Here is a 15,079-nt window from a genome sequence, read left to right on the forward strand (position 1 = left end):
AATCCGGTTTGTTTGCAAAAGGGAATCTCTCAGCATTAGTATAGACTACAGTATGTCCATAGTTTGTGCCATTCCCATACCTGGAATATTACAGATGTGCCATGACTGTGACTGCTATATGACATGTTAAAACACAGGCACACGCTCAAACTGGGAACACTGATGATGGGCTAGACCCGAAACGTTTGTCCCCTGTCTGTCGGTTTTATTTACTTTTTCGGCTTTGTTTAATACAGTTCTTGATTTTGCATTCAGCTCCAATGTGCGACTCCTTTCTTCCTTTTCAAAACACACGCACACGCACACACAATTAGTGATATGACTTTAAAAATTAACATGCTGTGAAATACACTAAATAAAGGAAGAGACTGGCACTTCACTGAACTCAATGCTTTGCTTCATTTATTGGCTTCAACACAACAACCTGCTTGACCTAAATGGACCTTTTGTTGAATATTATCAACACAAGTTCAAACAACCTAAACCCAATAAATCTATAGTATTTGTGAACAGTCCAACTCTGGAAGGCATGTACTTTCATAGGACGCAACAGCTTATTATTGCACATGAACATTCATTTAAGATTAATAGATTATAGTGCCTTACTATAATTTGTAACAGTATTATAACTCCCTAGGGAGATATAGGGAGAAACGAGATATCACCTCAGCAAATTAAAAAAAGTCACTTGCTGTATCCAAAATGGATATGAGTGCATTACCTATGAGAACACTACACAGGATGTGAGTCACACAATTTTGTTCCCATTGTAGTCTACTCTATGGTGAATTAGTGAACATATTAGAACTAATGAATTCTCATATTTTGTTCAGTAAACCCATGTACTGTAACTGCAAGCACTTGAATTGGCAATCACTATCATATCATTCTGGACCATGTAACCGCAAGTATTTGAAATGGCAATCAGTATATCATATTGGACCGTGTAACTTTAAGCACTACAAGGGAAATCAGTATTTCGTTCATTCAGTTGATATTTTTCTGGACCATGTTAAGAGTGGGAACTTGAGACAGCAGTCAGTATGCTTTGGCAGAGAGTGTGCGTATTCATAATGACCTGCCAGAGGGTCGTTAGTGCTTGCACCTCTCTAGCCAGGTCTTCAGCATACTGGCAGGGAGTGTTACATATTCATGATGGCATTACGGTGTTGCCAGAGGTGATCATTACTGCCTGTGCTTCTCAAGCCAGGTGCTCATGTGCTGGATCTGGGTCAGCACGCTGCTCTTGGCCGTGCCTCCCATGGCACTGTACTGCTCCACACTGCTGCTGTAGTCCCACACCGACGACACGTCACTCTCAAACAGAGGACTGGAAGGAGAGAGAGAGATATGGAGGAAAGGAGAGAGAGAATCAAGGACAATGCCAATGTTTCTTTTACACGTTCACGTGTGTATGTGTTTTTTCTGGATTTATCGTCATGGCGGCCAACATGGCGTCTGTGCTTTGTCAAGCTAAGCGAGAACTCTGCCACTGCACCCATTTGGAGTCGCTGCCTTTAATGCAACAGTTGCAAAGATGCTTTCAGTGTCTCTGTGTGTGTGTGTGTCTGTGTGTGTATGTGTGTAAATGCCCCTACTGACCTGGCAGTATGCAGGTCTTCCAGAGTGAGCTCGTTCAGCTGGACATTTTTGGCTTCAGCCAGGGCCACAGCTTTCCCCGAGCATCCATGGGCCTGTCTGAAGGGCACCTGGAAGGCAAACAGCAAACATTAACCTCACTCACCTAGCCAAAAATGTGTGCGTGTGTGTGTGTGTGTGTGTGTGTGTGTGTGTGTGTGTGTGTGTGTGTGTGTGTGTGTGTGTGTGTGTGTGTCAGAGAGAGAGAGAGAGAGAGAGAGAGAGAGAGAGAGAGAGAGAGAGAGAGAGAGAGAGAGATTACTCTCAAAGTCTTATTTAAATGTTTTTTTGTTATCTGCACATTGGAGACTGGTCAAACGCAAATTCAAACCTCTGTGCTAACCCTGTTACATAGATTTAGTACAGTACTCTTGACTCTTGACTTGAAAAAACCCCAAACAAACAAGAAAGACACATTAGTAAATACAAGAAAGAGGAAGAGGAAAAGAAAGTGAAAACACACCCCTTTTCTGACCAGGTAGTAGGCGAGGTCAGTGGCCAGCATGTCAGGACTGAGCGCTGCCTTCATCTGGCCGCTGTTCACCTGTGAAGAACAGTTAATCACACACAGACAAACAAACACGCCAGGTCAGGTGTGAAAGAACAAATAAAGCGGAGGAAGTCATTATTCCAGTCAGGTGTACGGTAAGTGATTAAGCAAAAGGTCAGCCAAAGGTGGTTTCAAACCACATGCACAATCAATTCCCAAGGATACAGAAAGGGTCTTCGGAGAAAAAAAAAGGAAAATACATATACAACTCAAAACAGGTAGCTTCAAAATGAGCACAGTTTTTCCAGCGAACGTTGCAATAGTACCAGTAAGTGAAGACTTAACTACCATAGTATTAGCCATGTCTTAGCAACTTAGCGTCTAAGTGACAAGATGCAATATTAAAAAACTCATCTGTCATGTTGAGTGCAGTGGGTAGACATGATACCCTTAATTCCTAGCTCCTAATGATGACAATGTCTATGAAAATTTGTCACGAAATTTGCCTTCGGGCCCTGAACTTTAAGACAACTAAACAGCCAAACTCTCACCTTCAGTGTGGCCATGACCCCAGTGGCGATCTGAAGAACAGCCTCAACTGTGTCATAGACGTCAAACATGGCCTCCTTATCCTCCTGTAGGACGGAAAGGTAAAATAAACAAAAGAATCAGACTGCCACACAGGAAAACTAAAGACTCTTTACCTGAAGTTTTGAAGATACAACATACATGTAATCTGCCCTGAATACCATTAGCATAAACAATTCGAAGAGCAAGCTACGGTAATGTCTGTCAGAGGGAAATCTCAGCTGCATTTTGAACTAGACTGCCTGTGCAGTCGCCTTCGACTGCTTAAGGTATATCCCCGAAACGCAACGCTTCCAGTCCCCCATCATTCCTACCACTCCCGTCCACCTTTTCATAAACGTATATGATAAATACAAAATATTAAAGAAATATATTTAATATCTATACATACACGTAGATCAATGATGTGCATAGTCTTAAAACCAAATGACCATTGTGAAAATGAAGCCAAAAATGGGACAAATACTGGGGTAACACTGTTTTAATGGTTCACTATTACAGTGAATATACCACATTAGGTACAGTGTAATAACAATTGTAACAATATTTAATACCATGTAATACCAGTGTAACACCATGTACCAATTTTGTACTACATCATGTATTTTTGTGTAAGTGGTATTACATGGTATTGTATATTGTTACACTGGTATTACACTAGTATTACATGGTATTAAATATTGTTACACTGTACCTAATATGGTAGATTCACTGAAATGGTGAACTGTTAAAATAAGGTAGTACCGGGCAAATCAATCCACCCAGTCAGAAGTTATGGGGCAAACAAAAATTGCGCCATTTTGACTGTTGACCTCCAAACTCAAATCAGTTCATGAACCTACCCTAGAGCATTAACACACCAAATCTGGGACAAATCCATCCGACTGGTCAGAAGTTATGAGCCAAACAAAAATTCGGCCATCTTGAATTCAGCCATCTTGAAAGTGTTGACCTCCAAACTCGAATCAGTTCATGAACCTGCCCTAGAGCATTCACCCAAAAAATCTGGGACAAATCCAAACATCCGTTCAAAAGTTATCGCGTTAACACGAAAGACCTTACGCGGCGGCGGACGCGGCGCACGCAAAACCATTACATCCCCGACGCTCCGCGTTTCGGGGATATAATAATTCACAAATCTTTTTGGGTGTAAAAAAGCCTCAAGACATGTCTGTATTTCCCCACCTGCAGATCTTTGTTGTAGGTACTGGGAAGGCCCTTTAATGTCATCAGGAAACCTGCACACTGGGGAAAACAAGGAATGTAGTTAGTGAAGGAGTGAAGCAATATGAAGTTAAGTTTTTAACATTTACTATATGTATGAAAGAAATCAGACTCTAGAGAGAACATGCCGTTCCTGTCACAAGATACCACATCTTCCATTTTTTCTAAGAAACTGAAGAATTCAAAGCTTTCTTCATAAAAAAGAACTCAGAGTTGCTGTGGGGAAGTGCTTCCCTCTGCAGTCCCAATGCTGCAAACAGAGATAAGCATAAACATCCCTTTTCTCTAGACGCTTCCAGTGCAACAAAATAATGTCTCCACAGCATTTTACTCCAAACACTCCTACTTCCCAGTTGACCGCTGGCTGCCATTAAATGTGGTGAATTGTAAGCAGTCTTAGGGGATTTTCATATACAGTATAGTCCCCTTTAAGTGAACCGAACTCAGTACACAAAAGTGGACAGACAGAAAAATAACTCAGTTCTGTTCGTCTTCATACTGTAAGTGTATTACAAAAAGGACCAGGTGCTCTTTCTTGTTCTGATAGGCTTTTTTTTAAATCACACCCGGTCTTCTGGAGTTCTCCTCAAGTGATTACACCTAGTTACAGGAGTGACTTGTCAGGAGTCTTTAGCGAACCGTACTGAGACCACGACAACAAACATGTCAGTACGGTTCACTTCTGAGGAGTCTGGGTACACTTTGGAGCGTTCACATGTATTAGGGATGCAAACAATTAATCGATTAATCGACTTTAATCGATCAATGCATTAATCGATTAAAAATCATTAATCGCAATTAATCAACAATTCAACTGACAAAAGACCCAGGTGAAATGGGCATGTGAAGAGTGTGTGTGAAAAGGGGTGTGAATAGTGCAAATATTTAAATCACCTTCGGATTAAAGAATTGAAATAGAATTAATTTAAATGTGGTATTTTATCCCAACTTTTAATTCAAAATTTTAAATTTAGTGTTTTTTTTTTCAAGAAACATTGAGATTTCGGGGGGGAAAACACCGCTTATCAATTAATCGTAAGTCGATCGATAAGGCTATCAACTAATGATTAATGAATTAATCGATAATTTGCATCCCTAACATGTATGCACAGAAAATGCTGAGTCATGGGTCTGAGTTCACTCAAATGGCTGAAAGGGACAAAGTGTGAAAATGCCCTTAATTTCCGGAGCTACGTACGTATGTGTATTAAAGAATAGAAGAAGTTTTTTCCTAGGCCCCCCAACATTTGGGCTTACATGCCCACTGGGACCCCGGTTCAGGTCCGGCCGGGGTCATTTCCCAACCGTACCCCGTCTCTCTCCACACTCACTTCCTGTCGATCTTTACTGTCCTACATGCAATAAAGGTAAAAAGCCCATAAAAAATATATTAAAAAAGTTTTTTCATACCCGCCCAAAGACTCGTCCTGCTTTGCTGCGGATGAGCTCCAGGCTGTCTGCATTCTTCTTCTGAGGCATCAAGCTGCTGCCAGTACTGCTCAACACACACACACACACACACACACACACACACACACACACACCAAATGTTCTTCATGCGTTGCAGTTTTGAGTGTGCTCGTTACCAATTCGCCTTTGATTCCATCAGTATTATTAACAGCACAATAGAGAGAGACTTTGTTATTATGGCATACTCATCAGATTTATATTACCATGTGTGCTGTTGCATTTAGCTGCATTTTATACGTTTTCATGTTTTCTTGTGTGTGTGTGTGTGTGTGTGTGTGTGTGTGTGTGTGTGTGTGTGTGTGTGTTTTACCTGTATGCATCTGACAGGGTGACGAAGGAGAATTCTTTGGTGCTGTAGATGATGAGGTCCTCCGCCATCTTGCTCAGGTGGGTGAGACTCAACGAGGCCCAGAAGAGGAACTCAGCTATTAAAACACACACACACACACACACACACACACACACACACACACACACACACACACACACACACACACACACACACACACACACACACACACACAGAGTTTGCAAGTCAGAGGCGTGATCAGTTCCAACTAACTCAGGACACACACAGAGGCACAGACGCTGGCACGCTAGCACACTGGCACACATGCATGCATGCAGTAGACGCACGCACACGCACACGCACACGCACACGCACACGCACACAGGAATCTAACGAGTATAAAAATGCCATACCAACAAAGTCCCTCTCTGCTGTGGCATCCATGCTGTTGATACTGACGGAATCAAAGGCCAGTTCTGTACAGACAGGAAGACGAATGCAGGTATCACATTAATATGACAAACAAAGTACAAACATAACCAAGTCCATAACTATACCTTACAGTGGCGGCTGGTAGTCTGTCAAACAGGGGAGGCTGTTCAATTACAATATGTCCAGAACGCAACAAAAAAAAAAAAAATTCAATTTCAATTTTGACACACATCTTACATTGGTCCTGAGCCACATATGGCCTCACACACTAAAGGACTCTTGTTGAAACAAATTTGTTAATCATTAATCATTATCCCCCTTGTAGCCTATTCATAGGGAAATGTTTTTTTTTTTTTTTAATTATTATTATTATCATTAGGCCTACCTCCGCCACATAATGATGTGATTGAGTTTGCCTTTGTTGTCTTTGTTCTTTACTGGGTGCACGGCTTAACTTACCCTAGAGGTCGCAAAATCTTTAATTATTTACCAGCACAGTAGGAAACAAGGACTCGCCACTCACGGGACTTGGCAGTTAACCAGTTGATCAGACACCACGAAAGCTCATTAGTTCAGCGGATGGGACACACAAAAGGGCCTTATCGTGCACTTTTGAGTAAAAGCATGAAAATCGGTACACATATCCTTCTTGATATGCTGATTAATGTTAGCGTTGGAGGCGTCGCGAAAAATGCATCGTTTTCAAGATGGCCGCCAAATTCAATATGGCCAACCCATATTAATGAATCTACCTGATATTTGGTAGTAAAAGCATGAAAATCGGTACACATATCCTTCTTGATATGCTGATTAATATTAGCATTGGAGATGTAGCGAAAAATGCATTGTTTTCAAGATGGCCGCCAAATCCAGTATGGCCGACCCATATTAATGAATCTACCTGACACTTGGTATTAAAAGCATGAAAATTGGTACATATATCATTCTTGATATGCTGATTGATATTAGCATTGGAGGCGTTGCGAAAAATTTAGCATTTTCAAGATGGCCGCCAAATCCAATATGGCCCACCCATATTAATGAATCTTCTTGACACTTGGTATTAAAAGCATGAAAATTGGTACACATATCATTCTTGATATGCTGATAAATATTACCATTGGAGGCATTGCTAAAAATGCTGTATTTTCAAGATGGCCGCCACATCCATTATGGCCAACCCATATTAATGAAGCTACCTGACAGTTTGTAGTAAAGGCATGGAAATTTGTGCACAGTTACTTTTTTATATTTTGATTGATAAAAGAACTCGATACTTTGCAAAAAAAGTTTACATTTCAAGATGGCTGCCAAATCAAATATGGCAAACGCATTTTAATAAATCCTTCAGGCACTTTTAGTAAAACCATGGAAACTGGTGCACATTTACTTCTTGATGTGCTCATTAATATTAGAAATTGAGGCATTGTGGGAAAAACACATTTTCAAAATGGCCAACTAAGATAGTGTTTATAAGAAAATACATATTTTTCTACAAAAATATTTTGGCATTGCATATAATTAACACTCACAAAATACCATTGAAAAGGATTAAACATTATTGGCATGTTATCAAATGAAGTGATGCATATGTTATGGTTTTGCCCAAACTGTGTCTGCCACCACCACAATAGATTATTTTCTGTAATGTGATAACTTTAGAATAGGTGCGCACCACCTCTTGTGTTCTACCACTCTATAATAGGTACATGAACTTAAGTGTTAAAGCCTTACACTTTGAAGATTGTTGACTTTGTTTGCATTATAGGTTTTGTACAGATGGACAGATATGTATGAAATGTTCTCTGCTAATACTCTTCAATCGGTACACTGATTGCATTCTTGAGTCCTCAAATAGGTAATACGGCAGTAGCGTTATGTATAAATCCAAGACTTTTGAGGGGCTTGAAGGATGTACAGCACATTTCAAGATTGCTAGACAGAAAGTTAACTTGATTTGTTAATTCATGGACATTGTTATGATTGCTTACTTCAAAGAAACGAATAGTTGATGACTACTTCTAGCTGCACAAGGTTTTCAAACAAACTGCAATCCTGCACCCAATGCAAGTTGTATGGTAAGCTTATATCTTGCCTGGTTAACACAAGTTGATCTCACAAGTGATATAATCTGGTGGTTATGCAATTTCTCATAGTAAAGTTGTGATTTACGATTGCCCGTGGCAGTTTATAGGTCGTTAAGAATGTGGTATTTGGCATATGTGTAGCCCATATCCAATCATGTCAGTTGTATCTATTCAAACAAACTGCAGCCATCGCCTTAACACCCCTACTCATTCTCCTGATTGAACCCCAAGATCTGGTACCCTCACTGAGGGATGGAATCCATGCTACATTTTAGATCAGAACAATTGTGTAAAGTAGTAGGATTAAAAGATTGACATAAACTTTGAATAAATGGTGAATGGCACAGTTGGAACACGATGGCCATCAAAAAGTCAACTCAGGTTATGTAAAATATAACTTGAGTGAAAAGTTTACATGTACAGTATTAGGATTCAATTCTAGACCATGATAATGGTGTGTGTGTGTGTGTGTGTGTGTGTGTGTGTGTCTGTGTCTGTGTCTCGCGTGACAACCGGTGCCGTACGGCAGTCTGCACACTGTGCACAGCTGGTGTGTGAATGTGTATGTATGCGTGTATGCCTTTTTTCAAAGCGCTATGAGTAAACTTCATACAGTAGTTGTGATACTGTGCTAAATAAATACATATTGCAATGTATTGTATTGTAATATGGGTCAGTCATATTTGATTTTTGTTCATGGCCCCTAATATGAATAAGCATCTAATGTAAAGAAGTAACTATGTGTACCAATTGTCACGCTTTTACCACAAATTACTTAATATGGGCTGGCCATATTAGATTTGGCGGCCATCTTGAAAACAATGATTTTTTTTCCCGCGACGCCTCCAATGCTAATATTAATCAGCATATCAAGGAGATGTGTACCGATTTTCATGCTTTTACCACCAAGTGTCAGGTAGATTCATTAATATGGGTTGGTCATATTGGATTTGGCGGCCATCTTGAAAACGATGACTTTTTTGTGACTCCTCCAATGCTAATGTTAATCAGCATATCAAGAAGGATATGTGGACCGATTTTCATGCTTTTACTACCAAGTCTTAGGTAGATTCATTAATATGGGTTGGTCTTATTAGATTTGGCGGCCATCTTGAAAACGATGAATTTTGCACAACGCCTCCAACGCTAAACTTAATCAGCATATCAAGAAGGATATGTGTACCGATTTTCATGCCTTTACTACCAAGTGTTAGGTAGATAGGTAGATTCATAAATATGAATTGGCCATATTGGATTTGGCGGCCATCTTGAAAATTAATACATTTTTCATGACGCCTCCAATGCTAATGTTTATCAGCATATCAAGAAGGATATGTGTACCGATTTTCATGCTTTTACTACAAAGTGTCAGGTAGATTCATTAATATGGGTCGGCCATATTGGATTTGGCGGCCATCTTGAAAACGCAGAATTTTTCGCGACGCCTCCAACGCTAATATTAATCAGCATACCAAGAAGGATATGTGTACCGATTTTCATGCTTTTACTCAAAAGTGCACGATCAAATCACCCATCCGCTGGACTACAAAAGAAACGGTTGTTCTTCCCTACCTTTTTCACCAAGTCAATATTAGGCAGTGCTCTGCTCTGCTCCTTGATATTCATTTTCTCCTCATAAGGACGACTGGAATTCGCCAGAATTTAATCCACAATGCTTGGCATTTTGCATAGCTCTCTAGCTTTCTTGCAAGCTAGCCCTAACGAAGTAGGCAACCTCAACTTTTGAATTGGGAGATTAAAAAGGATAAGGACGTGCTACTATTAAGACTTTATTCGCAACATAGGTTTACAAGAATATGTACACAAAACTGGAGTACACCGCAATGAATAGCTTCCTCACTGGTTACCACGACCACAGACCTGGTTAATACAGGTCTACTGTGACCACGACGGAACTTCTCAGTCAAATTAATAACATATCCGCATTTCAACTACTGTAGCCTACTGACACGGGGTTCACCCAATCACAAGTCGGAGGTTCAGTCTCCGGTCCCTCCCCCCTCCACTCTCTTCTCCATTGACTCCCAGTGAGGCTCAGTCTCAAAATCAAAAAAATTTCACGGCAATAGCCAATGACCGTTTCGCATTTTGCCATTGAAAAATCATACAATCCCACATGCCATTGAAGTCCATTGAGACTCGACTCGCTTGCGTTGTCATGAGCGGAAAAAAAACTCGTGCGAGCCTCGGGATCATTACAGATTGGTTTCATCTCTAAGTTGAGCACATGCATTTTCTATGGAGCTGGGTCTGAAATAGCAATGTTATTAAGTCGTGTAAAGCATTAGTTTACATACTATTCTCCGTGATTTTTGACAGGAGGCGGCGCCTCCCTTGTACTCAAAGAGGAATCGCCTCTGATACCTTAGAAGCAATGACATATGCCCTGATACAGAGGGTATTGATGGCCAAAAGTGTATTTCGACAACTTTTTAAGCACATATTATAAAACTAAATTCAGCCAAAAAAAATAAAATTACATTATAAAACAGCACTAAATAAACATGTTCAATATGCATTAACTGTTCCAAATTCACATCAGTAGTATTAATCAATGGGATGAGTTGGCTATTGAATAACCACATGAAGAGACACCTCCACTTCTAAAAAGTGGAGCGGACAAAGATGAAAACTATATATTGTAGTATCGCTTTAAGTATGACAGTGAGACAGTCAGAATACTTCAATAGTACAGTGTGTATACTGTGGCTTGCACTTATGAACAACCTTTGCAGAGGAGTTGGCGATCAATGTTGAATGGATTCCCTGCAATGGCACCACTGCAAAAAACAAGGAATTGCAAAAACACATTTCATTGGGAACACATGACCTTTAAATTAAATTACTGTTAGTCATACCACTACTTGACATTTACCTATTTACCATTTACCTTGACATCACCTAACATTTAAACAAATGCTTGGTTGGCCTTTCAACCCATGGATTATTTGAATGATGTATGTGTCTGGATGTAATGACAGTCATCAGTAGTAATCATGTTACTAAGAAAAGAAAATTTAAGTCGGGTGAAAAATGTATGTATTCTTTTCTTTTTTAAATACTTATACTTCTATTCTTCACCTGACTCTGGTACAGATTGCCACACGTTAAAAAGTAGAGCTTGTGTCACAAGGCATTCAGCTGCGTAAAGGTTAAATCAGACGAGTTCACTCTATTCGAATGTATGCACATTTATATATTTTACCAGGATATAATGTATGGGTTTTTTTTTAGAGCTTTTAACTTTGTATCGTTGGGGAATGCCTGTATGCTTTAATGTTGTTCAGTTCTGAGTAATGTCCTATGGCTCCTAAACACAAGACAAATTCCCTTCGAGACAATAAAGATCTCATCCATTCATCCATTCATCCATCCATCCATCAATCACGTCTCCTCCTACCTTCCAAGAGGCAGCACATTCACCCGGCGCCGCATTTCATCCAGTTTCTCCACATCTCGGCTTAGAGCTACAACATGGCTGAAATCAAACGCCATCACACAAACAGAGGAGAAAGTGTAAAAACACAACACTAGGCAACTTACGCAGACATGCTCAACTGATGATGACTCAAAGAAACTGCATTCTTGACAGTGTTCACAGTTAACCAAGACACCAAAATACTGAATAAAATAATTGTATAGTCTCAATAGTTACAGTAAAACAGTAAAAAAAAGCTGTATCATCAGATGAGAGGATGAAAGGCCCACTAAATAACAGCATTAAGAGACAAATGCACAAAAGTTACGTAGTGTTGCTTTAACAATGCCAATGCAATAATACAATAACCTTTTTTCCCCACATCTCATATGTACCATTCTGGCCAGTCAACATAGCTGAATGGAGCATGAAAGGGGAGACGAGCTTACAATGGGGAGTGAAAGGTATTCTTTAGATTGTCATCCAATTAGAGTCTCTGCACTGCTCTACAAGAGTCACCTTAAAGATCAGCCAATCACGTTACCTCATTATCCAGTGGCTCCATCTGATAGGCTGAGCCCTCTGCATGTGTGTGTAGCCAGGGAAAAGGATGTCAATATCCCTGCACATGACCAAAAGCGTGGAGAGCAATGTATTAACAAATGCAGGAGTGGATATGCAAGAGAAGTCAATGTGAAAGCTGAGTGTAAGTTAAGTGAATGTAGTTACAGTACATGACATTACACTTAGCTGAGGGCGTATATCCAACACGACTTACAGTTATTCACAGGTTATTGGTTACAGTCCCTGGAGCAGTATGGGGTTAGGTGCCTTGCTGAAGGGCTCCTCAGCCGTGGAATATGGGGTAGAGAGTGGAAGGCTGGGATTCAAACCTGCAACCCTCTGATCTAAAGCCCATCTCCTTAACCATTAGGTCACTACTGCTTGCCTCAGTGAATTGATAACCCTAGCTAGGTTAACCAATGGGAAGTGGTAAGGCTGCTTAGACATAGCCTGCAGGCAGCTTTGGGTTATTAGTCCCAGGAGAGGACGAGAAGAAATTAAACTTCAAAGTTTTGTTTTCAGGAGGATTGCAGATGTTTACCTGGAGGCCCGCTCCACCATGGCAGTTATGAGCTGCACAGCATGTCCCTTCACCACGCCGATGGCATCCCGCAACCAAAGCCTCATGTCTGTCACAACCTGGAGAGACATTAAAATCACTAAAGAATGCATACCTACACCAACTCTCATCTACACCAGTGAAAAACTGCATTCACAATGTTAATACAACTATTATTACACATGCACTGCCACCATTCAGAAGCTGAAACTCACCTGGTCATTTCTGCTTCTGCCTGTATGCAGCTTGCCAGCTGCGTCGCCTATCAATTCCTACAGGACGCAGAAAGGCTCAGTGTCATATCTGACAGCAACAAAGAGTCAAAAAGTAAGAAAACATAATTGCTTGTCAATAGAGGGGTGAATGGTTTCAAAGCCAAAATAAAAAAAAGATTAGACAGGCTCGGGGGAGAGAATGCTGGACTTTTTGTAAATAAATATTTTCTGTAAAAGCATATGATGAACAAAGCAGAAGTGTGTGGCTAATGTGGCTTGCCTTCAGCCGACGCTCATTGGCTGTATGGATGTCTTCATCTCCAGATTTGATTTGAAAGGATCCCCCTGACCATTCTGCATGAACCTAATGTGAACACAAAATATTTTTTTCCACAGCTGAACTTTAGTAACCTTAACTGACAGCAATTACAGTAAACCTGATTCAAATGCAATGTACAAAACATGGCCATTGTTTGGCAAAAATGCAACAAAAAAGTTCAAAGGACAGTCACATGATGTGGCTACCATTGTTCAGGGGACAACAGAATACTAGACCATTCCTTTCTGGCATCCATTTTTGTATGTCACCTATTAACCAAAACAATCTAACAGAGCACAACCTCTCTTCGTGTTTGTGAAAGATGAATGAGCTTAACCCTGTGGTTGCAAACCCAACAGAGGAACAGCACACAGACGGACACTCACTTGATCCAGGCCAGTGAGAATCTGATTCATCTCATCCTCGGTCACCAGGTTAGCTTTCTGTAGAGCCAAAACATATGCCTTGCTGCCCTTGATGTCTGCGTCCCACATCCGTTGGTCATAAGCAATTGAGGCGTTGAACTTTTCCATTATAGCGTCGGTGTCTCCAGCGAATCTTCCTCCCCATAGTTTGGACCCCTTCAGAAGAAGATCCAACATTTGTGTTTGTTCATGAATAACTGCCATAGCCTACTGATGAAAGTGGACCACTGAAATGCATGTGTTGGTAGAAAGACAACCACACTAGCTTAACAACATTTTATGTCGTAGCATACAGAGCTCAAATACAAAAAAACAAACTCATGTAAATATGTTTACTCCAGACTTACCTCCGAACTGTCAAGGCTGCTTGAAGTCATTTTGGAGAGTCAGTGCTGAATTTAGACAACAGGTGGTAGTGTTCGCCGCGTTGTAGTAGCCTCAGGTTTCTAATGTAGCACACTTTCACTTGCTGATATCTCACGTACTGTGTTGCGGTTATATTGCGATGTCCCTGTATATGTTAATTGGAGCATTACACAAGTCAACCAAATTAACATGCATTGAGTTTCTATTGTACAGTCACTTCGTATGAGATAACTGCTCCTGTTGCTGCAAGCGCACACACTTCGCTGTTTTTAGTGGCCTAGAAGCAGCGAGGTTCTCGGCCCCTCCCATTGTGTGCGTTTTAATATGCGACCTTGCCTCCTCCACTTGCTTCTCGTCATGATGACATCACTGACAGCAGCATTATATTTCTATATATTGCAAAAGCTCAATTGTACAGTCTTTTTCTCATTTGCAATTGGGATGGTGAATGAAAAACAGTCCCTCAAAAGTTGTTGTGGCGAGGCTGACAGCTGGGAAACTTTATCGTTTTCTCTACGGAGGAGGGGCCAGGAGGCGGGACGAGGAGACAAGCACAAGTGGAGGAGGCAAGGTCACATATTGGGATGCACTCATTGTGTGCATGAAGCCGGAAGTATGTGAGGCAGCAGTACCTATTTCGTCCTTTAGAGGCAGGCTCCAGAAGTGAGCAGCTGCCCCATAGACTCAATAACACCTGATTAAAAAAAAATCTAAGAATTTGTACAACAAAATAAAAACATTTTGTGGCAGGTCCCTGGAAAGTGGTGTACCGTACAATATGGCCAAGGAGCGCTGGCCTTTACATCAGAGGGTTGCAGGTTCAAATCTCACCCTTACCAGCACCTTCATCACGGCTGAAGTGCCCTTTAGCAAGGTAGGCCTACCTACATTGCACAGGGCCCACATTGCTCCAGGGCCTGTGACCAGTACCCTGTACCGAAATGACTGTAAGTTGCTTTGGATAAAAACGTGTC

General features: G+C 40.8%; 1 protein-coding gene across 1 annotated transcript; it reads right to left on the minus strand.

The window, feature by feature from the left end:
* Positions 1–380: 380 nt before the first annotated feature.
* Positions 381–14,382, minus strand: asl (argininosuccinate lyase). Its single transcript, XM_063203063.1, has 16 exons — positions 14,087–14,382; positions 13,701–13,895; positions 13,276–13,359; positions 12,996–13,052; positions 12,763–12,860; positions 12,202–12,279; positions 11,640–11,717; positions 10,967–11,019; positions 6,113–6,175; positions 5,721–5,835; positions 5,351–5,435; positions 3,902–3,961; positions 2,680–2,763; positions 2,102–2,182; positions 1,603–1,709; positions 381–1,330 (listed from the first exon to the last, which is right to left on the minus strand). Exons 1-16 carry the CDS (start codon positions 14,114–14,116, stop codon positions 1,186–1,188), a joined length of 1,413 nt encoding a protein of 470 aa, XP_063059133.1. The 5' UTR covers positions 14,117–14,382; the 3' UTR covers positions 381–1,185.
* Positions 14,383–15,079: the final 697 nt, after the last annotated feature.

The sequence above is a fragment of the Engraulis encrasicolus genome, chromosome 7 (assembly GCF_034702125.1).
Source record: "Engraulis encrasicolus isolate BLACKSEA-1 chromosome 7, IST_EnEncr_1.0, whole genome shotgun sequence".
NCBI classification, from domain to species: domain Eukaryota; kingdom Metazoa; phylum Chordata; class Actinopteri; order Clupeiformes; family Engraulidae; genus Engraulis; species Engraulis encrasicolus.

Excerpts from the sequence above, each read along its gene's own strand:
- asl (XM_063203063.1), bottom strand. The coding sequence starts at position 14,116 with ATGACTTCAAGCAGCCTTGACAGTTCGGAG. Across the intron at positions 13,360-13,700 it reads TTCTCACTGGCCTGGATCAA|GTTCATGCAGAATGGTCAGG; the intron begins GTGAGTGTCCGT and ends TGTTCACATTAG. Across the intron at positions 2,764-3,901 it reads CCTACAACAAAGATCTGCAG|GAGGATAAGGAGGCCATGTT; the intron begins GTGGGGAAATAC and ends TCCGTCCTACAG.